Source organism: Aptenodytes forsteri, unplaced genomic scaffold, assembly GCF_000699145.1.
Source record: "Aptenodytes forsteri isolate BGI_AS27 unplaced genomic scaffold, ASM69914v1 Scaffold183, whole genome shotgun sequence".
Taxonomy (NCBI): domain Eukaryota; kingdom Metazoa; phylum Chordata; class Aves; order Sphenisciformes; family Spheniscidae; genus Aptenodytes; species Aptenodytes forsteri.
Window position 1 is genome coordinate 297,256 of NW_008795918.1, and position 26,566 is coordinate 323,821.

The 26,566-nt window shown below is 34.7% G+C and overlaps 1 protein-coding gene across 1 annotated transcript in view; it reads left to right on the forward strand.

Annotated features, from left to right (window-relative positions):
• Window positions 1–26,566, forward strand: part of ADAM23 (ADAM metallopeptidase domain 23) — a 77,651-nt gene that overhangs the window by 29,606 nt on the left and 21,479 nt on the right. Inside the window, exons 4-15 of the mRNA XM_019473488.1 lie at window positions 658–721; window positions 5,173–5,255; window positions 5,971–6,034; window positions 8,384–8,456; window positions 8,993–9,066; window positions 9,988–10,053; window positions 13,934–14,005; window positions 16,716–16,882; window positions 18,895–18,979; window positions 19,729–19,819; window positions 21,486–21,534; window positions 23,816–23,915. Of these exons, the coding sequence (XP_019329033.1) occupies window positions 658–721; window positions 5,173–5,255; window positions 5,971–6,034; window positions 8,384–8,456; window positions 8,993–9,066; window positions 9,988–10,053; window positions 13,934–14,005; window positions 16,716–16,882; window positions 18,895–18,979; window positions 19,729–19,819; window positions 21,486–21,534; window positions 23,816–23,915 (988 nt within the window). The remainder of the gene's footprint in view (window positions 1–657; window positions 722–5,172; window positions 5,256–5,970; window positions 6,035–8,383; window positions 8,457–8,992; window positions 9,067–9,987; window positions 10,054–13,933; window positions 14,006–16,715; window positions 16,883–18,894; window positions 18,980–19,728; window positions 19,820–21,485; window positions 21,535–23,815; window positions 23,916–26,566) is intronic.

Genomic DNA, 26,566 nt, shown 5'->3' on the forward strand with positions numbered 1-26,566 from the left:
GGTTTGGTTTTTTTTTTTTTTTTTTTTTTTTTTTTTTTTTTTTTTTTTAGAACATTACTGTTTTTGGAAAAAATTGAGTATTTGCAGTTGTGAAAGTAAAGTACAGGTAAAGTATACGCTCTTGTCTTCATAACAATTGTGTATATATTTGTTCAGCCTTACATATACTCTGTTTAACTTTTAGATAAAATATAAAACTTACTTGAAATAAAGTATACGCTCTTGTCTTCATAACAATTGTGTATATATTTGTTCAGCCTTACATATACTCTGTTTAACTTTTAGATAAAATATAAAACTTACTTGAAAACAATAATGAACTAAACATATGTTTTGTCAGTACCAGTTACTGGCAGCAAACAAAGTTCTAAAGCCATGGGATATTTTTTTTGCATATTTATAAGGCCGATAATCTAATTGTAAAGCTAAAATACAGGGGATTAGATTGCAGAATGAAATTTCCCCTTCTGTAACACACTCTGACTTCCAGTGCACCAGCAAACCATTTACTGGACACAAGCTGCTGATTTTTTTTAAACTAATTTACAAGAAAAGAAAAAATGGTTTGAAAATTCCAACAAAAACCCCCAAACCCACCCATAGCAGTAGAAAGAATAATCAGATTTTTCTCATCTTGATTTATGCTTTCTTTTACAGTGACTTGTTATCTTCCAATTATGTGGAGATTCACTATGAAGATGGAAAACAGAAGTTTTCTAAGGTATTGTGCTCTTAAAATGTGTCAGAATGGTCTTTCTGAGGGAACAATGCCAATAAAATGTTAAAAAAAAGAAAAAAAGCTTTGCAAGACTTAAAAACACCAGAAGCCTTTTTCCACATACAAGGTAACTGTGATCTCATCTTGTAAGGATACCTCAGTAATACAAGAAGAATTGTACAAAAAAGGAAAGCTGTGTGTCGGGGTAGGCAGTGGTAGGTGGTAGTAGTGAAGATGATTCAGATACTGCCAGAACAATTACATCTTGTAGAATGTAGGGGGTAGAGGGGGTGAAGTCACCATCAGTATAGTCTTCATTAATTATTTACATGTCCTTAGCACAAAGTGCAAGGGGACGGGATAGTGGTAATGTAAGACATTCAAACAAACCAAAAAAAGTTGCAGTGACTTTTCTTTGCAAGAATTATGCAGTGGTGAAACAGAAAATGAAAGACTTAACTGAAACCTTAACCTCCGGAGTTATTACAAAACCAGCATATTGCTTGACATCCAATTAATTACATTTGTCAAACTAGCTCCCAAATTGAATTCAGTGCCATAGTCTATTGATCCAAAGACAAAGAGATTAAAGTTATACAAGATAGTTCAGCCCTGACTAAGGGATCCAGATCAGTCTTTTTGTTTGTTGTAGTAACAAAATGAGGACTGGTAGGTTCCTAGGAAGGTTATAAACTACATTTTCAGGGAATGACTTTTTTCATATTTGGTACAAATACTGGAATGTTTGTTGTGAGCTTATTACATGTGAAATATATCTCTAAATAGAGTGGAAGAAAGCAAGCATTCAAGTTGCATTTATGCCTTCAGCAAGTCAGGACTGTTGTTTGTCCAAGTATTAGATGTCTAGTTTATTATTTTGCCTTTGTTACAGAGGATCTCAAATAAAACAATATATCACAGATTAGGGAAAAATTAAACAATTACATTGCAATATAATTATTTGCAATATACTGTTGGTTTTTTCCACTGAAGAAGAAAAATAATTTCCTGTAACATACTAAGGAAGTTGTTTCATTAAGACTCAGTACTCTGCAGAATAGACAAAAATGCTAAATGATGCAAGAAAACAATTCCCTCTGGCTTTTAGACAAGCTCATGCAATTGTCAGCTGCAGCACTAGCATTGAGCACTGCGGTTGCTGAATCATGAATCTGACTGGAAAATTATATTAGAACTTTAGACTCAGCAAATGGACTACCTTTGCATGCCGCAGTAACTTGATCCAAACTTCCTAGGGGATGTTTTCTGAATTGATTTATTTAGAAACAATAATAGACCTCCTGAGGTCACATTAATCTGTAAAAGTCTTTATTATAAGTTCAGAAAATAATCACACAGTTTGTGTAGGAGATCTAATAAGGACTGTATCCTGGTCTTTTGCAGTATCTTATAATCCTTTTTAGACCTCAGTAAGTAAAAGATTGGTTTGTTTTCTGATGTGGATGTAAAGAAGTGAGAACTTGATGAAAAGTATTGTACTTTCTAGAGAGGGGTAGTTTATTACAAGAGTGAAAACACTGAAGAACAAACAGCAATTTCTTTACTCGGATGACTCTCTCAAAAAAAATTCTTGAAAAGCTACTTGTGTGAGAAAGATAATCACGCTTTATTTGTTAAAAAGCATGGCTTATGCATTCTCACTGATGGAAGGGTAAATATGTAGTGATTGCTTTCTGTGTAGTACTTTGATTTAATTATGCACAGTAGTCTGTCAGGAATTTCATTCAGAATCTGAATAACTCATTAAATAAGATGCAAAATGGAAATAATGCTGTGCATACTTAAACAAAGAGCATTTACATTTTTGGTACTTCCTTGAGTTATAATAATTGCAGAAGGAATGGGTCCAATATGCTTGCTGGAATTCAGATGACACATGACACCAGAATTAAGACTATTTTGGTGATGAATGGTACGTTTTTTAAGTAATGTGTTAGAGAGGCAACCACACTTTAGAGTTTTTAATAAAACTTTTTGAGAATACTTTTTATCTTTAGTTTAGCTGGGGTTATTGTTGATAGACATTAAAGACCAGCTACTTAAATGAGGTAAATTAGTATAATTCAGTTTTCCTCATTTTAGCTTCACTGACAAATAGCAGCAGAATTTCTGCTGTTTAACAGCTTGTAAATTTACTAGTTCTTTTTCTTTGGGAAAATTAATGCTTTAAAAAGTCAAAGTAATGTTTCTTGGTTTCTTTCTGAACATTCATAGCTTGAACAGTCTGTTAATGTTGCTCTTGATGCTTTGTTTCTGTTGATAGGAAATAAATATACTCTTCTTGTTTACTCAGTTGAAACATTCCTATGAAGCCAGTTTATTTTACCCTTAGTCATGATAAGTAGTTCTGTAAGCCTCTAACAGTCTAATCAATTTATTCTTCAGCGATTTATGGAATTCTAGGGATTAGTAATTCTGCTGTCCAGCAATAAGGATAGAATTAATTTCTGTATCAGAATAGAGGTAAAAGGTTTAATAATTTGCCATGTGACTGCCTATAGTATGTAATCCTAAAAATATGCTAAAGATTTTAGGGTTTTATACATATTTAGCTATTTACAATCAAATAATACAAAACTCTTGATAGTGCACTAGAACTCTACTTCAATTATATGGAGAAATTAAATCACGCAAATTTAGTACATAGAAGAAAACTAGAACATATAGAGAAAAATGACAAATTGTGAAACTACAGAAAGTAAAAAAAAAATGGACATTTAAAAAGATCTTAATGAAATTATTTTAACACTAGTAATTCTTGCATGTGAGTAGATGATGCTTTGACAAAACAATTATTTCTGAATTTCTCATCTGAATCATTTATATATTGTAGTCTGCTATTAAGACCTCCTCCTAGAAGCTTCCTAGCCTCTGGCGTACAGAATCATGCTTCCTCTTTCTGACTTCATAAATCTTTGTTTTCTACAAAACGAGACTGCTTTAGCTTGATTCATGTAGGCTGCTCTGACACAAAGTAGCCAATAGCTTTGGAGATAGAGCACACTTTTAGGAGGTGGGGAGGTGTGAGTTGACTCTCCTCAAGGTGACCTGGGAAATTGTTCAGCAGTTGGGAAACCTGGGATGAGTGCTGTAGTTATTAGCCAGAGAGGGGCATTGGCATGTAATGGTCAATCTTATAAAAAGAAAGCCACTGCAACTCTATTTTGTGAGAATCTGTCTTGTCAGTCTGTCATAGGTGTGTTCTGAGCATGCCTGAAGTTCTCTGCCCACTTTAAGGAGAGCTTGGACAGGAGCTAGTTGCTTCAGGAGAGGAGAGCTAAGCTGAGCTCATTCTGTGGTGAAAACCAGGCAGGTCCAGGGAATCTGCACTTTTAATTCAGAGGAAAGCACGTAGCATTCACTAGAGTTTAGTTGGCATCTGAGCAAGGCTTTTCTGGATCAGAACTTTAAGATTTTAAGTATGCACCAATTCTTCTCTGTGGTATTTTGGTCTCCTGCTTTGTCCTGTTCACCCCCATACATATACATATTGCAACTTTCCTTACGTTCTTGTGGAGAAGTGGAAGGCTATACACAAGAGCTTCATTGCACGCCCATCTGTAGCACATTTTGCACTAATTCTATTCAGTCTAATCCCTGCATCAGTTGACTGTCCAAATCTTGCATTGCAGCATTCAGCAGGGTCTCCCTTACTTCATATCATTAGGGCCTTTGAGAACTGAGGTTTTGGATCACAGTTTTGGATGTAGTTTGCCTAATTTCTGGGGGTTTTTTGAAGTCTCTAACATTTAAACACACTTGTAAGTAATTTAAATGTTGTTATTTTTTAAATAAAAGGCAGGACCTTGTCTAAAATGTGATTGCTGACTTCCTTAGAGAAACACAAAAATTTGAGTAATTTGGGGTTTGCATCTATTTGGAATTTTATGCAGTTAAAATCAAGAGTTGACTTTTAGTACCCTTTTGATATGTACAGTAAAAATGCAACTGTACACTGTAGTGTTGCTAAACTGGATTCACTTACTGGCTCATTCATCATTAGTGATATTGGTACCTACAGTCTAATGATGTAACATTTTAATTGATAAATTTTTAGTGAGACAGAATTGGTGGAATCCAGATCTAAGCCAAATACGTGCCAGGTGATTGATGAACACTGTATCAGTTGTAATTTTAACAGACCTGGAAGGCGTCAAGAAACAATTCAAGCTCATGTAACCTGCATTACATAACATTTTTACAGAATCAGTTTACAGCAAAGAAATCAAGAATGCTGTGACTTCAACAAAAGAATAACCCATGTTAGGGCTAGTCATTGGTATTTACTTTAGCAATCACTGCTTTCTCTTAAATTTTACCTAATGCAAGGTGTTAGATCTTTTTTTGCCTTGTTTTTAAGCAACAGACATTAAATCAGGGTAATTTTTTGTGTGTGTGATTGGTTTTGTTTGTTTGTTTTTAAACATTATTAGGGTGGAGAGCATTGTTACTACCATGGATATATCAGAGGTATCAAGGATTCCAAAGTTGCTCTTTCAACTTGTAATGGACTTCAGTAAGTGCGTGTTCTCATTTTTCAAACAAGGCTATTAACTAATTATTACTCTTGAATATTATTTCTTAATATGTGAGGGGCTGAAGGCCCAAAGATTTTTGATGTTTTGAAATGCCAGTACCAGCTATGCCAAACTGCTAGCATTTTTTTTTAGTATCATTGGGTTTAAAGTCTTTCAATGCTGTCTCATGAAACCTTTGAATAAGGTAAGTGCAAATAAATATTTCACCAGATGACTTCTGGTAAAGGATAAACAAGAATTGTACTTTAGCAGTTTGCATGCTCAGTATTCATGTATGATTCTGTCAGCCAGTAGAAAAATTGATCTTTTTGTTAGACTGTACAAGGAAAAGTAAGAAATTAGTCCTTACTAGGATTAATTACTGTTAAGTGCAACTCAGCTGTTGATTATATTCTGCATGCTAATGTGTGTCTTAGGACTTCCTCTTTCCAAGGTCAAATCTTTACTCTTTTTGGTACTTTATCATTACATTGCCATTACATTCAGTGTTGGTTCATCAAAATGCGCCTGATCTCTTAAAAAAAATTCTTAGCTTTAGCCACATGCGGTAGTAATGAACATGTATGGAATTTATGTTAACATTGATCATTTTTTCAGCCCTAAGTTTGGTTTTGTCTCATCAAAAATCATATCCTGGAGTCAAATTAATTGCCATGTAATCCTAAGTATCGCTTCTTTTTCTCCACGTTCTAGTGGCATGTTTGAAGATAGTACTTATTTGTACTTGATAGAACCGATGGATCTGACCCACAGTGAAGTAAGTTTATTTTTGTCTAATTTATTTGGTTTGGGAAAGAGTGTGCTCGAGGAATAGCAAATAAAAGTATTAGAGTAAATCAATAAATGAGTGACCTCTCTCACGCATTCATATGAAAAACAAAAGTATTTTAAAACACTTGATTGGAATTTATTTAAGGCAAGAAATGTGTAAGTATGAATTACCTAAGGTTTTTCTCTGTTTTTCTTTTAATCTTTCTTTTCCTAGTTATTGTTGATCATGTAGATGTTGGCAGTAGACTAATAAGACTGTTTCCATAGCAAATGGTTATGGACTGTCAAAAAGTGTTTATCAATTTACTCTAGTACTTGAACTAAAGGATTTATAAATTCATAGAAGGGATCTCTGGAAGTCATTTATTCATCCCTCTCTAAATAGTTGCATCAGTTTTCTCTTGACTTACCATGTTTCCACAAAGAGCTTAATGAAGTAGATAATTATATCTGGGTATCTTACACTTTATATGTGTTAAGTCAGTGGTCGCTGTATAGCTTAAATGATTCTGATCCAGCACATTCAAATATATGGCTATTCTGCATCAGCATATAGGACTGCATTTACACAAATACCTTGCTAACTACTATATTTTTGTACTTCATGTTAAGTATTATAATACAGCTGTTCCTAAAACTTTAGCTGTTAATAGAACTGACTCAATTTCATAGTCAGTAGTAAAATCAGGTAGATGTCTACCTCTTGAATGGTTCAAAGATTTGGGTGATTTTCAGTGAAATGATTCGGCAACATTGAGACAGAGAATTCTTAAGGTTTGTATCCCGCTTGGTCTGTAGGATGTATTCCAGATAATGTATCACAGCTTTCAAGCTTGTCTCACTCTAGTACTTGTCAGTATATGACAAATAATAAAATGCTGCAGATCTGATACGTTTTATTGACTGTAAAGCTGAACTTACAGTCCAAAGAAAGATCTGTGAAGTCTTGGACTCCTGACGCTTTCAAAGAAACTGGGTCAGCACTCAGAGGAATCAGTATCATTTGGATGGTCAATTATTGGGCTGTAAATGAAACTATAGAGACATGGGAAAATATTATATCCAGAACGATTTCTCAGTCTCCTCAGGAACAATATTACATGCCACGTGTTAAGCTATGTAACGCATTTTGATGTAGCACATATTCATAAAGGTTGTAAGGCTGAAAACTGACAGCACAGATACAGTCAATTCATGGAGATTATATTTATACAATGGTATCCGTATAGTAGGCAGAGGAGAATTTGACTAAACAGTTTTCTTCCTTGGGTAGACAAAGGAAACCAGGATCTCTCAGTGTGATAATTCAGTAAAACTTGGAAGTAGAGCAAAAGTTCTAGTTATAAAAGTGAGATACCATCTGCCAACTGTGTTAAGGATTCAAGTGGAATTCTAAATGATAAGAAGACAGATGAGATTAATATTTTTCCCAAAACTACTGAAGATCAAAATAAATCAGCTACAGAGAGCTTTCAGAGGCTCATTTTTTGATTGTACTACATGAGATAAGTATCTTGGACACAGCCTTCAGCATGTAGTTTATTCGGCTTGATTAATCTTAACTATAGTAGATCTTATATAAAGCCCCCCCCCCCCCAAAAAAAAAAAAAAAAACAAAACATACAAAACATACCAGCAAAAATATGCAGTATTTTCCTTCAATGTGTTATGTATTTCTTACGGAAGCTACAGAACAGTAGCATCCTACCCTTTGAAAAGAAATGCTTGTTTTGGCAGGCTCTGCAGAGGAGGTGTTACGGAAGAAAAGATAGTTGTTTTGTAGAGCAGATACCAAAATGTGATAATTTGGAGCATGTCAGACTTCTAAAGAAAATATGCATTAAAAGTCGTCTCCTTTAAGTGTTGTATACACCAATAAAGCAGGGTGAAATAATCCTCTTAAAGAGAGCGTATTGATTAGTTTCTTGCATTTTGCTGCAATTAGAAAGATACATTGTTGTCATAAATAGTATTAGTTGCTTTTCATCTGTGGGAGGAAGATTTCGGCTAGATATATACTCTCTAATTTGATTTATTGGAATAAATGGTCTGTGTTCTCTAACACTAAAGCTTTTAAAGGACTTTTTTCAAGTAATCTCAAAGACATCTGTGATACTTCAGTTTTGTAGAACAGTAAATGTGCTGAAGCAGAGAGGCTCCATGATTTGCTCAGGATTGCAAATAGATTGCTTCAAATTAGTACTATGCCAAATTGGTACTATGGTTGCTTGCATTTTATGGAAAAATAATAAAAATGATAAATACTGAAAGAAATGCCTCACTTTTCACTTGACATTATTAATTAGAAGAAAATGTCGCATATTTTTCTTATCAGGAAAGTAAAAGTAGGCCACATATCATCCAAAGAACTTACGGAACACAAGCCTCCAAGCAGTTGCAAGACCTTGGTATGTTTTTGCTTATGTTATGAGTGTTTCAATATTGGAAATAATTGTATATATAACTTCAATAATTTGAATATTAGGCTAACAGTCTATATAAAATTGCTGATTATTTAGAAAAAATTGAAAAACAGATACTAATATGACTTTTTTCACAATTACTGCAATGGAATTTAGAGTTGTCAAAAAGCAGCTGAAAGATTTCCATCCATGAAGACCTGTATTTAGCTTTCTTCTGCAAATCATTTAATTTAATCAGTGATACTAATGCTATTGAGGACACAAGATGGAAGAAAACGTATATTCTAAGCCCAGGTTACAATCTCTTTACCTCCCCTTGCATGCTTTAATTCTAACTTTAGATTTCTAAATGACTTGAGTTTTGATATGAGATATTTTACATTTTGTGTATTTTAAAAAATGAACTTTTCAATAGCAAAGGTTCTTCTAATTTTGGTGATCTTAATCTATTTTTGGTTTGGACAGTGTACATAAGTAGTTTAAAATAATGCCATGAAATTCTTAAATTGTGATTTGTACAGAGACTGAATCTAGTTCTGAATGGCCCTTTCTGTCTGAACTACAGTGGCTGAGGAGAAAGAGAAGAAAGAGAGCAGTGAGTAAAGTGTGACCCTGAGTTAAGACCATTTATAAAACCGAAACCAAGCCCACTAATTTCCAGATTTTTTTAATGTTGAGAGAACACAGGCTTTAGAAAACAAATATTTTTGGTAGCTTAATGTTGTCACATAATACAATTATTAAATGATAAAACAAGATTATTATTCTTTAAAAATAGAGTATTTTGAGAAAAGTGGATAAACTTTCTGAAGTGACAGCAATACTACATATACATCAATTGAATGGAAGTTTGGTAGTGAGAATGACTTCAGAATTTTAAGTTTTGAGTCTGCTTGAGGGTAAAGAATAATTTTGAATAAAGTTTTGCTGTTTTGTAGATATCTGACTTTATTTTCATTTGGCTCATTAAGTAGCATGATTAAATTAAAAATCCAAATGAGGACACCCAGAACTGGGTTATTGAGAGAAAAGAAGTGGACAGTCCTCATAATCTGCACAGGGATAAGTGTCAGCTAGGGGAATAATTGAGTTAAAGAAGATTAATTTGTATTTCTTCACTGAGTTGCACAATCCACAGCATATTTTTTGAGGGCGCATCTACTTCTAGTAACTTCCTTCCTCATTAAATCTGTACAGTAGACCAAGAGATTTTGGTGTTTGAGATTTTTCTCTTTTGTGAAAATGAGAGGAGGGAAGCAGTGGTGGCTTCTGCACTGAACCAAAAAGAATAGACTAAACATTCTTAATGATGTGACTCAGATTCTCAGCCAGTGTCTATCATAACTCACTAAGTTACTGGAGTTATGATTATTTACCCTGGTTGAATGTCTGACCCAATTTTTACAGGTTTACACACTATGTAATATTTATGGATAATCCTATTAAATCAGCTGCAGTTATTTTTGAAAATCACTACATCTTCATGATTTCTCAGAGAATTTCTTTAATCCATCAGGTATCTCGTGGTATCTTTGAAGAAATGAAGTATCTGGAGCTCATGATAGTCAATGACCATAAAATGGTAAGTATATCAATTCAGCGGTAATCCTCCTTTTGATTACAATTTGTAGGTTGATGTACAGCACTGTGCTGCATCAGCTACTTTTGGGTCAAATATTTCGTTTATCAGCAGCTGTTAACATTTGTACTGTAAGACACATTATAGGCCATAATACCTACTAATAATGCTTAATGTTATCTAAGATTTTCTACAGCAATTATATATTCAAAACATGTCTGAAACACTTTGGTATCATCAGGATAGTTTAATATGCCCATAACCAAGAAAGTAAAGCAACAAAACATTTATGTCCAGAACAAACACGCTAAACATTCTAAAATTACATCCTATCCTTAAAGTAATAAAGAAAGAGGTCAGAACTTGTTACTTTGAGTTTAGTTTTACTAACTTAAATTTTAATGCAGCAAAGCATATGGACAAAACTATCTGATTGCTCTTCCTGGCTATTCCACACTTATAAACAGAATTCATAATGAAGTCCAGGATAAGTTGTTTGTTTGATTTAGAAAGTGTTTGTCATTTGATTTTTAAAAAAAAAAAAAAGGGGGGGGAAGGGGGGGGGGGGAAGTCCACTTTTTTTCCTTTTTGTCTTGGGGGATAACTGGAAAAAATCAGACCAGGTGACGTTTGTTGTTTAAATAGTGCTGCTTTCACCAATTATGCCAAGTAAGGCTATCAAAGTGTCTGTGTGTTACCCTTATGAAAAATCAGGAGAGGGGCCTGGAGGTAATAAGTTTTGTAAACCTATTTCATATACCCTTTTTGAAAAGCATCACAAATTTGAGTCCAATAGATACATTTTAACTAGAGCATATCTGTTATGGTAAAATACTCAGCGTAGGTTTAAAAGTTTTCTAGTAACAAAGAATATATTGCAACTGGCAGTGAGTTACTCCAAAAATAATTTGATTGTGCCTTGTTCTGAGCCCTTGTCTTGCTTAGCTTTCTCAGCTGTTCATTGACTAAGAGGCAAATAAGGATCATCAACTCTTAGTATGACTTTGCTTCTGTGTGAGCAAGACCTTTTTTTAAAATCAAATTCTGTTGATAAAACAGTTTCTGCTTATTTTATGTGCAAGTAAAATAAACTTTTAAGTTTCTGTAAGAGCTCCTTGCATCTCTCACTCTACTGCATGTTTTCCCAGTGCTTTATGTTGTGTGGGCTATTTTGTCAACACTGCAGGATGATTTTTAAAGAGCCAGAAATAGCAGATACCAGAACAGGATGCAGTATTTTGTACTTGTTCCAGTGCTGAATAGACAGATAATACAGCCTTCCCTCATCTGTTTAATAAATCGTAGAAATAGTCTGGGCAAAGACGACCTCTATTTAATCTGTGTCAATTCAGCAATGGGGGGAGAATTTGAATGGGTGGAAAGAGTAGGACAGAAATTTCTTCAACTGTTTTCACTTGTAAAGCCACCTGGTAGGAAACTGTTCGAAGAGTGCTCATGTGTTAGTTGTTTAGGGATAGGGCACAGTAAGGGAAGTTACAGACACTTTGTTGCCTTGTTTGAGGTCTGTGGTTAGTGTTCCTTTTGAAGAGATAATATTTCTGTGTCTGTCTGTTTCCTCTGGCCTCTCGTATTACCGACATGCTTAAAGGACAACCGTCATGTTCACCACACTTGTTACAGACACTAACTGTTGTCTCCTCTCAGGCTCTATTTGTTAGAACTTTAGACCACAAGCATTCAAGATTTGTTGCCTCAGAGTTGTCAGTGACTCGAAAGCAGATAATAATTCTTTTCAAGGAATAAAATGGATACACTTAAGGATGTGTTCACAATTACGAGTTAAAGCCTGCCAATCCAGGAACTCTCTAAGTGTACTGTTAAGGTTTTCTCCTTACCAGTAGAGGGCAGATTTCTCCTGCAGCAAGGTGTTCTGTGTTGGAACTTCTTTGGCCATTGTGTTGCTAAGTGGTTAATACTACATATTTTCACAAAATTTCCTTTCCTGTAACACTAAACATGACACAGCTAAACGTATTTAATTAGGTTGTTGCACTTTTTACTGACTTAGCTTAATTTCTGTTTTAGGAGCTGTGTTTAAACACATTATGTTGTATATTGCTATGGATTTTGGCATTTAAATACTTTCATGAAAACCAAGAACATTTTCCAAAGCGCATTATTTTACCTGTCCACTTCTGAGAAAGTTTGGGATTGACTCAAAACAAAAAACCAAAGCCACCCTTCCCCTCTCTCCCATTATTTTTTTCTAGAATGGCTCCCTAGGGAGCAAACAGAGTCCCGTGATATGGATACTCTTCTCGGTGTATATCCTAAGCACCTGCTAGCATTGTAGCTGAAAGTGCTTTGTTTTGAGAATAGTTATAGGGGAGGGGGTCTCTGCAAACCTATGTTGTAGCATCTTTGGGTATTAAAACCTGCTGTGGATGTGCTGAAGCATTGTGGAACTTAACAGTGAATAACTGCATATGTAAAAGATTTATCTTCCTGCAGTCAGATGAATGAGTGTCATCAGTAAGTTTGATGAACTTTTTGTTATCTCTATGGCATTTCATCCATCATATAAAACTAGATTGCTTGTGCAAAAATAACTGGAATTTAAAGGGATGGAAAATTTGTTATCTAATAATATAGTGTGTGTGTCTGTGACTCTTCTGACTTTCAATTTGAGAAACAGATTATTTAATTTCAAAAGCATATATGTCTTCCAGTTTTACTTTCACCTTCGCACCAAGTAGCATTCTGGAAAATGGGATTTGTTGGTTTTGTAATTCTGATTTGGGAAGGTAGTTAATCATCTAACTTATTTGATGAAAGTAGCTACTCAGCTGCTCAGAGAAGAGTCAGACCCCCTAGTTTCAAGGCCTCTTTTTGGGTACTGTGTTTCAGAGTGGGAATAGCTGACGCTTTCATGGAACTTGATAATGTTTGCTCATGAGTTTGAGATTTGTTGCTTTTAACCAGTAGTTGAAATGAGTAAGAGTTTTTTAATGAAGAATTTTTACCCTCTTTGTTCTATGCAATTTGCTGTTCCTTTTCTGTGAAATTTTGAAGACTTATTTTTCCTGCCTGGAAATCATATTGTGTAATGCAATTTTGGTTTATAATTTTACAGTTTTTTGAAAGTCATGGATTCATGTTCAGATACCATAGCAGCATCTTTGGAAAATTTGACTTGGAACAGAGGGGACTTGTGGGGCAGGATGAGGAAAGACATGAAACAATTGTAATAACATGCACAGAAATTAGGAAGCAGAACTTGTAATACAGCTCATCTAAGTCTATAGAAATGGAAAAAATTTGAAGTTAAAACGTAAGGTATTCAGCTTAACTCTTTCCACATTCAAACACATATTTACTTTTACCATGCACTCCCTCTTCCTTTTTGCCTTTTGGTATAACTAATGCTACTTGTCATGAAAGTCTTGTGCTATAGTAAAGAAAGGATGCCTTTGGAAAGAGCTGTACACAGGACAAGTGGTAAATGCTTCATCTTCATGTCTCATAATGATAGTCATGGAATGTGGCTAGTGCAGTCTGATGTTTAACTCATCAGGTTAAGCACAGTTTTAATGGGTACAGCATCCTCTCAATTTTGAGCTCATGTTTATGTTCATGTTTACGTGTAACTTTGTCTCGAACATTTGAACTCTGATTCTAAATAGGATATTTCTTGTGGCTAAATGCTCCTTTTATAGCTGTGAAAGGCTGTCTAGCATACATGGCTTCCTTTGTCTTCCAGGGATTCTTGAGTATGAGATACAGGCTGTGATCTGAAAAGCTCTTTGAGTTTTTTCCCTTACTCTTTCTTAAAATACTAATTTTCCTTTCTTGCTGTAAAAATAAAGAATTAGTAATAAATATTTAAGTTCTTACTGTGTTCTACTTTCTCTTCTCCTTTTAGTTCAAAAAGCACCGTTCTTCAAATGCATACACAAACAATTTCGCAAAGTCTGTGGTAAACCTTGTAGATGCTGTAAGTATCAATGTTTCTTCTGAAAATTTTATCACTGACTTTGTTAGTTTAGCACTGTGTTTTAAAAGTTAACATTACCAGATACCAGGATAAAAAAAATGAGCAGCTATAAAGATTACATTTAAAAACTCATTTCTGCAGAAGAATAGCCTGGGGTGAACATGTAAGAAAGCACCAAATTATCCTTGGCATTTTTCTCAAAGCTTGCAACTGCCAGAGTTTGCCCTTGGCAGCGGGGATTTTAAACTTGAAGGAGCTTTCAGTATCTGTCACTGCTTAAGAATGAGATTTAATCGAGTTTAGATTTGTGAAACAAATCTAACCACAAGTGGCTGAAGCTGCAAGTATAGTTTACAAAGGATATACATATCTGTTGGGAGAAAAAGAGAGTGTGAATAAAAATTATCCTTTATAAATCTGTTTTTATAGCTTAAAACCAAACAAAATCCCATTGTAGTACATTATAAATGGGTGGCACTGACACAGATATGATACTTGTATACGTTACTAACTTTAGAACAATTTCACATAAAGCGTATTCCAACCCAAACTATTCTATGATTCTGTAAGAGTAAGATTTGTGGTAAAATTTGATTTTTTTTTTTTCTCTTTTTGATATACACGTAATGACCACACATTTCAGAGATGTGTTTGTCGTGAAAACAGGATAGATTCTCTAGTAGTGATGAATACAAAGGCTAGCAGAAGTCTAACTCTAGAACTGTGTGATATGATTCAGTGCAAAACATTGTCAGTAGTTTAGTTCAGAGGAAGCAATACAGTATTTGTTCTTATTATCTTGCATATAAAGTATTATGTATACTGTATGTATATTGAAAATTTAGGTGAATATATCTATATTTATAATACATGAAATACTGGAAGTGTTTTGGAATATTTTCATGTAATGGTCTGAAAATGCCAGTAGTCTGAAAAAAGTTACTAGAGCAGATAAAAATATAAATAATTGAAATAATATTTCTGTAATTTATATTGGCCATTCCCAAAGAAAGGGTGGCATCTTCATTTTTTTTCTCATCTGATCATTATTTCTTTGTATTTCTTCTGCATTTTAACAGTTACTTTATCTTTCCTTTCTCTGACTATTCCTTCTGTTTTTCCATTTTTATTTGCTGTATCTGTATATACAGAAACATTCAGCTTCTCTCCAGTGTAGAATTCAGTCCCCTCATAGAGATCTTGCAAAATGACATCTTAATGGCCTTTTCTTTAAACAAAGCATAAAAAGGAGCAGGAATTTCTGTCTTGTTTATTCCCTTGTGTTCACAGGGAGTGAGCTGTATTTCTTACTGATATATTATTGGGAGAAGGATATTGGCTTTCAGAGGCTTCCAGGTTCTCTGCCCCCTATTCCATTCTTTCCTTCTCATTTGCTTCAGGAAACACAGTTTTCCTCTCAGAAAACACAAGTAAAGCCTTTATTGATCCACCCATATGTAATTTCTGGGGTTTAATTTTATTGATTTTTCTCATGTCATTAACCATTTTCTGTGTATGTCCTCAGCCTGTCTCCCTCAGTTTTAAGTATATTAATATTCTTTTTTCCTTCAAAGTTCTTGGACAAAATTGAGCTTAGCTGGTTGCTCTCTCTCTCTTATATTTATTGCCTTTTTTTCTAAGCTGAATATTATACTTTGACTTTTTTATGAGGATAATGCTGCCTTGATACAAAAGACTGTCATGCTAGTCAGTGCTAGTTTATTCAGTATAAATACCTATCGTAACGGCAGGAGGATATTTGCAATTCATGTTGTGTATTGTAGGTATAATTTGGCAAAAAGATAATAAAAGCATATATTTAATATGGTGCCTCATGGAAATGACCAAATAACTTGCCTTTTGTGTATTTTATGCATTAGGCAGCCAATGTATTAGTTATCCAGCGCTTTTAGATCATAACTAAGTATGATCAGTAAGTGTTCGTCATGTCCCATGTAAGACTTTTGATGGGCAGACTGTCTATTGCGGATAAGGAATGCATCTTTTGTAGACGTGCAAGTTCTGAATAACCTTAGTTAATAGAATTTGGCATTTTATGACCTGAACCTAAAGAGAGCAGCAGGTTTTATTTCAGAATCAAGTATCGTGCACAAAGTTAAAATGGATATTTTAAAGCTGTTTTGTAATTATTAGGGCCTGATTGTCGTTTCCTTGTCTATTGTTACAGTGACATTAAAATTAATAGAAAAAAGTAATATTCTTACTTAATTCTCACATTACTTGAGTAGCATTAAGTGATGATACTATAAATGAAAATCATGCATTATGTGAATTAAATTTTGGATATATTGGAGAACTGAGAAATTACTTAATCTTGACTTAAGAATTGGCTTTGGCTATTCTTTGTCTTTGAGACCTTTCTTTTCTTTTTCTTTGAGATCACCCAGTATACCTTTACATTTCTTCTTTGCTGATTTTTGTGCAGTTTTTCTGCAAAACTCAGTGGTGAATTTTAGAGAAAAGGGAGTAGCTCAAAAAAAGAGCAACAAGTTTTTTTTGTCCTCGAAAACATAAAACTAATTTGATCAGAATATTAACTTTTAGGAAATCCAAGGCATTACCAGCTAACTGTTTCCCCATGTTTCCCTCCTGCTTTACCCCTCTTGTCCTTCTGCTTTACTCTTACTGGCTAACTGTGCATGTTTGACCCAGTGTTCTACTCCTGTGCCTGTCCTGTCTCTGCCCTCAGATATACAAGGAACAGCTGAACACCAGGGTCGTTCTTGTTGCTGTGGAAACTTGGACAGACAAAGATCGTATTAATATTCACCCTGACCCTCTGCAGATGCTTCATGATTTCTCCAAATATCGACAGCACTACATCAAACAGCATGCTGATGCTGTGCACCTTCTCTCGTATGTACTATTATACAATGGTTTAGACTATTACAGTTTTATATACTTTTCTGTCTACTGCTTTTGTCTACCTGTCTCTCTTTGCTTACTTTTTTGCTTGGTAGTCACTACATCAATCAACATCTGCCTTCCTTAGGAAGCTTAATCTATTTTGTAACACGTTAGTCTATTTTTAATAGGTGTAGTATATACCATGGTCACGTTGATATATATCTATAATGAAATTTTAATGTCTTTGCGACCTGGAGATAGTGTCACATATTTGAAGTGTCTTCTGATGAGCCCTTAAGGACACCTAGTTTTGCTAATCAGGTGTGTAATGTACTGTTTTCCCAGTAAAGAGCAGGAGAGGGCAGAGCTGACAGTATTATGTGTTGTCACAAGAGCATTCCAGTTACTATATTTATTCACACATGTAGCTTCAGTGATGATTTGTTAATGGAAGGTCTCCTCCTTTAGAGCTCTAATGAATTGTTTTCTGAGACACAATGCATTTTGAGGGGAAATTCCATTTGCATCATTAGGCACAACACCAACCTTGAGCAACAGTATTTTTTTACTTCACGGCATTGTAAGCAAAGAGGAGGAAGAGTGTGTTCCCCTGTGCAGCATAAAGATCTTAAGCCTTCTCCCAGCAGCACTCCATACTACAAGGATGGAGTGACAAATGTCTTCCATGTGATTCTCTTATCATTCATCTTCTGCAGAGGAAGATAAAAATAGGGGATGAAGAATTTCCTCCAGTCTGTCATAGCTGTACTGCCTTAATACAGGCATTGCAATACAACGCTAATTGCGTTTTTCTTTCATCTTGTGCATTAAGTGCACTGATGATGTGCACTTTTAATTACTTTTACGCATGTATTGTATCACTTGCTGAAGAGCTTGCCAGCGGGCAAACAGGCTCTTCTCAGTGGTGCACAGTGAAAGGTACAAAATGCAAACTGAAATACAGGAAATTCCATTTAAACATAAGGAAAAAAAACTTCAACTGTGAAGGTGGTCAGATGCTGGAACAGATTGCCCAGAGAGGCTGTGGGGTGTCCATGCTTGGAGATATTCAAAAGCCAATGGAACGTGGCCCTGAGCAGCCTGCTCCAGCTGAGCCTCCTTGGAGCCAGGGGGTTGAACTAGACCATTTCCAGAAGTGCCTGCCAACCTCGGCCCTTACTGTGGTTCTGTCTGTTGTAAAGCATCTAGCTTTAAGCATTTAGTGTAGTTAAGCTGCAGTTTGAAAGTTCTGATGGCTGTCAGAATGTTCTGAAAAAACAAATATATACCTGGCTGGAGTATTCTGTCATCTAAAAAAACAAAAGGGACATTGATTCTGCTCTTGTAAAAGGACTTAATTTTCAAAGATTAGGGTCATTTGTTACACATGCCCAAGGCTGTGTAGATTTATTATTATGCCTATGAGGTTAAAATAGGTGTCATTGAGAATCGTTTATAGACATTTTATAGAATAATTTATCTCTTCCAGATTACATTAACTTAACTAAATTATTTGGGGCTTATTAACAATAAATGAAAGGAGGCAGGGTTAAAGAGCAGTATTAAAATACTTTCCCTTTAGGTGTACTTCTCAGTCTTTTCATTTGGAATTGAAACTAGACCTTGAATTGGTTTGGATTAAGAGCATAATCAAAAAAATTCTCAACACTGATACATTTCAGTACAGCATTCCTTCCTGACAGATTATAAATTGGAATATATTGTTATCTTTTTAAAGGAAATGTTATCATTGTATTTTTTTAGGAATCTCATACTCTAGCTTTCTCTGCTTGGATTGTTTGTGGGTTGGGACTGATTCTGACTCTACAAGATAAAAATAGTATTTTTGTTGAAAGACTCTTTCGATGTTGGTGTTCTGTTTGTAAACTTGCAGTTGCTTTTGATGCTAGATGAGGATTAATGTGCATGCAATGTATCATAATATGTGTGAAAGTGTGATCTTTCAATAAGTTCTTGGTGCCCAATGTCAATGTGTTATATTTTCTTTATTTGTTTGCAAGGAACGTGACATTTCATTACAAAAGGAGCAGCTTAAGTTACTTTGGAGGGGTTTGCTCTGTGACCAGAGGAGTAGGAGTGAATGAGGTAATTTTTTTTCATGACTAAAGTGAAATAAAATAGAAACTGTACATTATAACCTCAGATATGTTTCAGTGTCCAGGGCTTTAAAGATAACTTACATATTAAAAACTTAGGATTCTCACAGCCAACTTTCTTGTATCATCATTAAACTACTGCTTACTGTGCTTTTCTTTTTAAAAAGCATTCCTCCTGTCTGCATTATTCTCTTAATAAGATCTTAAATTGGCTTTTAGTATATTTGACAGAAATTTAGACCCAAAAATCTCAGAGAGGAGTATTTGAAATATAGCCCTGAACATCCTTTTGGGTCTTCTCATTATAAGAGGCTTGATCTTCTGAGGTGCTGATGACATGTAATTCTTACTGATTTTTTTTAACGTTAAAACTAGAAAATTTGGTCCCTGTGTATTGATTTTTAAATATTTTTTATTTATCTCCTGTTTTAACATGCATTAATCATACTATGCAAAACTGTATTACATATATATATATACACATATATATATATATCAAACAGACTCCTTTCTGTAGGTTAACCAGCAGACAGGGATTCCCTCAGGTTAAGAGAGGAAAATTTTTTCCGTTACGTACTTCATTGTGTTTATTTTCCTTATATGCACACAGAACTGTGATTGGCTGTACAGAGTTACTGAAGTAGTAGGTTTGTGGTAAGCCAGAATGAGCTGGTGTGGTGTTCATTACAATAACTTACGTTTTCTTTTCTCTTAAATTGTGCTCCTCTTGAAACGCAGTATGGCCTCCCTTTGGCCATGGCACAGGAACTAGCACAAAGTCTTGCTCAGAACCTTGGAATACAGTGGGAGCCAGCTGCCAGGAAACCGAGTATGTACATGGACATGGAGTCTTCTTTTGTCCTCCTTAGCTAAATATATAAACTCTTCCTTTGTAATATTTGAAACAAATACCAAACTTGCTATAACTGTAGAACAAGAATTGCTGCTTTTAGAAATATATGCACCAAAATTTGAGTTTAACCAAAATAAGAGCCACCAGTTTAGCACTCACTTTGTAATGACCTCAGTGATGTCCTGTGTCAGGAGGTTAGATTCATAACCAACATTCAAAGGTGTAAGGGTAAAAACACCATTAATTTAACTCGGAACTCCTTATCTATCATAATGAAATCTGTAATTCCTATAAAACTATCACTGACTTCTTAAAATAAAAAAAATACCTGATTTATAATTCAAGAAACGGTAAGAAGCTGTAACCTAGTCCAGGGTGACATTTGCTCAACTTGTTAGCTTGCTGCTTCACAGCCAGAAGATTAGACTGACGTGGCCTTAACACAGGTAGTGTAGGTACAAAAGCTGCTGCAAAAGCCCTTTTGGGAGCTAAAGAAAACTGTTGGGTTTTTCCAGTCACATCTTGTAAGCAATTTGGCTACTCTCTCTCTCTTTGTTTCTTCTTTAAAAATGTGAATGATAATGCTGACTTTATTTTGGAATAACTTCAGAAATCTGTGAATTAGGAAACAATGTGGAAAAGTTTAGGGAATGTTGTTTTGTAAAGCATTGCTTTTGAATTGTGTAAACTTTCAAATGGCTAAATTATTTTCTATATCATTGGTTTTTTGATTACAGGTAAAACAGAGTTCATGTAATTCGGAAATTAGAATCTTTTTTAACTGTAAGATAGAGGTTTTTAAAATGATAGCTTAGTTTCCTTATTTGGATACCCTTTATAGAGAAAGATTAATGAAAGACTTGAATAGAGCAGAAGTAACTATATAAATAATCTGTGACTGTTTTCTGTGGAGAAACAGTATGGATTTGCAGTAGTAACTAGAATACAGAACCTTTCTTCTTGAAAATCTTACTACTTTGGTAGATAATTTTTATGGGCAGTTTGTAACTTCTGTTTTACCAACCATAAGATGTTGATCTTTTTTATTTTATGAATTTGGTCACTGTTGACTTACATGCTGTAGCTGTAAGTAAACTGTAAATCCATTTTCGCTCAACTACTTTTTCTTATGAATGTTTGATTGGCTGATTCACATATTACTATTAATAATTCTATGCCAAAGGGAAAAAATGTGGCCTGTCCAGTAACAATTCTCCTTCAGGGTGTTCTGTACATGTTTTAGGGAAGAGGATATGTGAACATTTTTAATCATCAGTATCGTGTGTACTGCACATACACTTATGCCGCCTGTTTTGAGAGCACGTAGGGAAGAACGTTGCCAACTATTTTTAGCTTTCTATACTGCCTGAAACTTTGAGTCTAAGAATGTGCACATATGGTAATTTGAAAGTAGTATATTTTATATATTTATATATATATTTATAGCGTTTATATTAAGTACATTAGTATCTCTTCAAGTGGGCTGGTTTCCTTTTTAGGGCTAGAATCTGTACAGTCAAGCAACCATCTAATCTTTGTATAATTAGTCAAGGTCCGTTTTTGTAGTGAGTACTTTATATTTATTGTAAGCGTATTTATAACTGCTTTCCTTTTCTGTTGTATTTTGGTCTTGTCTGAGAAGAGTGTGACTGCACTGAATCCTGGGGTGGTTGCATCATGGAGGAAACGGGGTATGTCATAACTATCAGTAATTGAGGGCTTTGGAATGAGTTCATAGTTTACATTATGACATAAATATTTATGTATTGGGTTTTGTCCATGTGTTTTGGTACTTATAAATGAAAAACTAGAAGCAGTTGGAACAACCCAAACATGCAGATCAATTATTTCAATTTTCAGCTGTTCATTCCCTTCGCTGTTCACATTTTAGGAAGCTATTCATAAAACTTGTATTTTGAAGTGCAATGCAGTGTATTCAGTAATGCTTTGCTATACCTACAGTGATTGAAAAGTAAGGAATGTATATTTTTCATTAAATAAATCCAATTATACTTTTTACATGCAGCTGAAAAAGTGTTATAATACAGTTTTGATAAGTGATATTTCTATTTTCCTCCTAAATTTTAATTATTTTTCCCCCAATTCCTTCAAAATTCTAATTTTGAGTGAACAGATATCTCTGCTTCTGTTCCAGTGAATAAAAGTAGAAACCTGAAGCTTTCAGCAAGTGCTCTCAATCCTTCGCTAAACGGTCAGTGAAGTCTGAGGGGGAAGCACATCTATGTGGGAGGAAACCAGGTTTCATTGCCCTCTACCTTCACACACTGCCAGAGACTCTTTTCTCTACACTGTAAGCAATTGATTAGAAAAGGATAGCTTCTGAAACATAGGTTTTTTAGTCTTATAAATCACTTCTGTCAGAAGCTCACTGTGGAAGCTTGATTGCAAAAATCATGGAGAACATTATTTATAAATAAAGACAGAAGGAAAGGACCTTAGTTTCTTCATATGGTATTTGGAAGTTGGTTCTTCAGTAGAATTACTGTGTGGCTTTACTGTAGACTTGTAATTGTCAGCCACCGTGTGAACGCAACAGAAAATTATTCAGTAAGTTTGCTTCTGGAATCCGAAGTAAGGCATTGATCAGAATAGATACTAGCTTCCTTCCTATGGTGAACTTATCAAAGTATCAGTCTTGGATGGAAATATCGGTAGAAGAGGTTGTAGAACAAACCTCTTCTGTAGTTAAGGTAACAGTAAAAAAAAATGCCAGGAGCAGATGGTAAGTCACCTAGAAGCTGGAAAAGGACTGACTAATGAAATGAGTGAATAATTAGCTGCAGTGTAAAGTCTTTTCACTTAACTCTATCAGTGCCAGAAGACATTTTTATTATATAGAATAATTCAATGTAGAAATGTCAGCTCAGTAGCAGTAAGCTGCTAGGAAAGGAATGGAGAACCTCCTTATGGCATGGTTACCTCCATCTTTAATAGTGTGAATAGTTCTCATTACCAGATCTCAAAACATGGCTAATAAAAATATCAGTTTCTGCATGAGAAATGACTAATAAAGTATGTTTTCATCAGGCTGGGAAAAAGGTGGAGATGAGGAAATACGAGAGAAGTCTGTAACATCATGAACAACATAGCAAATGATTACTGTTTCTTCCAGTGTAAGAACTAGGGAGACATGAAATGAGACTAGCTAACAGGTGACAGAAAAAACAGGATGAAATTGTTCTTCTACCAGTCTGTAATTAAGCCGTGAAACTTCTTGCTGTAGCATCTTGTAGATGCTAAAAGATTTTGAGCAAATTCATGGGAGAAAATACAATGCAGATTATTAAATAAGACAAAATAAGGTTTCCCAAGAAAGTCATTGAGCTGAAAATTGTTGGAAGCTGGAAAAATATTCTGCAAGTAGTAGGACAGTGCTCTGTTCTCTACTTTTCCTTGGCCATATTCTCAGGGCCAAAATCAAAGACGGGTTTTGGGTAAAGTGGATTTTTAGGCTGACCCTATACAGCTGTTCTTATGGCTACAATTACTTTTACTTTAAAAATTAACCTTATTAACAGGATCAGATGAATTGAGTGGTTTTAAAACCCTGGCATGACATCAGGGATCTGGAATGTAATCCATCTTTTTAAACTGAACCTGCAGGGAAAACAAACCCAAGAGAACACTGAATTATGCATGCAATCGAGAGGGTGCATAGCAGCTATTGTGATAATGTGGTTTCACCTTATTAAGAAGATTAGAAGACTACAGTTTTATATACTGTAGATACATATAATAGAAATATAAAAATGCAAAATGTTTAAAAACTTTTTCTTTTGTTCTGATTTTATTGTTTGAGAATAAGACTGAGCTGACATACTGTTGCACACAGTGGTTGTAAGAAACTGGGATTTACAGTATTAAAAAAAAAAATGCTGTGACCCCTCCACCCCCTTCCAGTAACTGTTGGTGTTTCAAAGCATTTACTCAGCTAATTCTTTGCCATTTTAGGGTATACCATTCCAGGAAATTCTCCAAATGCAGCATTGCAGAATACAAAGAATTTCTACTTCGTGGGGGAGGTGCCTGTCTTTTCAACAGGCCAACAAAGGTAATAAGTATGTTGGTAGTCAGCACCCCTGCTAAACTTTGTAATGAAACTGTAATAATTTCACTAACACCAATCTGTTCTCAAATTTATTCAAATGTCTATGTGGGTATTTTCTTGAGGTTGCTTGTAATTAGCTGACTGTTCATTCCCATAACATTTAAAAATAATCTTAAGAGGAATGCAACTTGTTTTCCATCAATTCTTCATGCTCAAATAATGACAAATTTTGCAGTTGATTTTTCACAGCTTAGATACCTCCCCATTCAGCATAAATGCACTACTTATTAAGCTGGAAGTAGCACAAAATAAATACAGAAATGAGGTTGTAGTGCATGTTCCACATACGTAATTCTTGGACTTTTTGCCTGAGGTTGTTAAAAAGAATGCCAATTACCACACTAGGAATTAGAAATGAATAGCTTATTTCACATAGACAGTAGCAGCTTGTGGTTGTTCTCAAAGTTAACTTCATTTCATTTCAGATGTACATCTGGCAAACTCTGAAATTTTTAACTGTTTCCTTGTACCATCCATTGCTTTTTTTCCCATAAAAACTTATCCAGGTCATAATTTTTTTTCTAAGGCAATATTAGCATCACATCCTTCTAAAGCTGAGTAGTATAAAAATATTCGATGTGGCTCTTTTTGCAAAGTAAGATCAATCCAAAGTATTAATATTCTATTTAATCACGCGGTCAAACTTGCTGTCCTTGTAGAATTCAATACCACATGAGACTATTAGGCTGTTCTGTTTATTGTGCTGTATCCTTTGGTAGACCAACACCTTGTACAATTAACTAAAAAAATTTTGCTTGTTAGAGTGTATTTTAATCTTTTCCCAGGGTAGCAATCTTTGCTTATAGAATAAGAATGTAAGAATTCTTACAGAAAAGATTAAGTAGGGAAAAAGAAAAACACAGCTTCATTTTTTTGATGATGGTTGTCTTGCAAGGTAAAGTGAACAAATCATCAAGTTGACTGTATACAGAATAAAAATCTGGTTTACTTCCATGAAAATGCTCCCAGGAGAGTGGTTGAATTATCTTTATGTGTTATCTGTGTCAGTGTTTCACAGCTTTGAAGTTAAAGTACTTTGGGGGGAAAAAAATCATAGTGTGTTTTGAATCCTATTATTTGGAGGTTGGGAGGTAAGGTAGAAAACAGCGTGTTTGATCTTTAGGTAAATAAAAGGTAGTTGTGTTAAGCAGCCACCATGATGTCATTTTTAATTATAACCTTTTCGTTATGCTCTGACATGTATATTAACATTAGATGGTTCCTGATTAACGCCGTAGGAAATTTTTGTGTGTTCTGTTATTTTCTTGCATTTCTCTGGTTGACCCCTTTTTGTTTTCTTATGGGCTACAGGTCAGATAAGCAGATCTGTTTAATGGAGAACTGAATTTCAGGTTCAGAATAAGACATCTTGCTGTTTCCACTGAAGTGTAGTAGTAACAGTGGCTTATAGAGGAAAAAAAAGAAATTTCAGTTTTCTGAATCATGTCAACATTGCTAGTGAAGAAGAGTACACATGGGTATTTCTTCAGTGTAGTTTTGCTTCTGGCACCCAAAATTGTAGGTGCTATTGATTACCTATGTGGTTTATGCAACAAAAGTAAAATGTTTTCTTTCTTTTTGGTTAGGCATTATGATTCCTTCCCCTGCCCCGCAAAGTACCAAAGAAGAATTCCATCCAAGTTTATAAATAATTTGTATTGTATTATATGTTATGTTTTATATCCTGATGATCCTCAACAGCTGTACTGCCACTAAGCCAATGCAGAAAGAACATGTTTACTTGCATCTTTCACCCTTATCTAGCTGTAGATTTATCTGTTCTCATTTTAACTTGTTAACATTTAACTTCTCATTTCAACCATGGTCTAGTGATGAATGTGTTTCTGTTGCTAATATCCCAGTTAAACTGGAGAATCCTGATACTCTTATAGGATTTCAAAGCAGAATTGTTATATTGAAAACAGACAAGGTTTTTGCAAAATTATTTCTGTGACAAGACTGAAGAATATCTTAAATCACCTTTAATCAAAATTATGATATGTGAAACCAGCATAGAATCTATATCATCCTGAACTGTAGAATTTCTGTATTGTATATATCTGGTCCTAGGATTAACTGTTTAGCACTATCTATATGTGGTTTTGTTATTCTAACTTACTAATAAGGCACATAGAACTTTGTTTTGGCCGTGTTTCTTAATGTTTCTTATTTTCATGCACAAACATGTTACACTGGAATAGACAGTAGCTAATTACATGAGCAAGTATGGGTACCTGAGTAGATCCCACAGATCATATTGCTGACTGGTTTCTTGAAGGAATTGTCAGAGAAATAGGAGTCCATAGAACAGGAATGAAGTTCAAATGTTATCCCCTTGAGTATTATTTTATTGTCTCTCTGTTTATCATAATTTTCTGAGATCAGTATTCTCCTAAAGAGGGCTAGCATCCAAGTGATTTAGCTGTACATCTTTCATGTCTGAACAATTCTGATTAGCAGCACTTGAAAAACATGCTGCCTTCCCCATCGCAGTAGCATGGCATATATATTTTCTGTGAGAGCGTGTTTCTGTAGCATTGCAGAAATGGGCTATGTGTGACAGAAAAGTCATTTGATACTAGTTTTATTCTTTT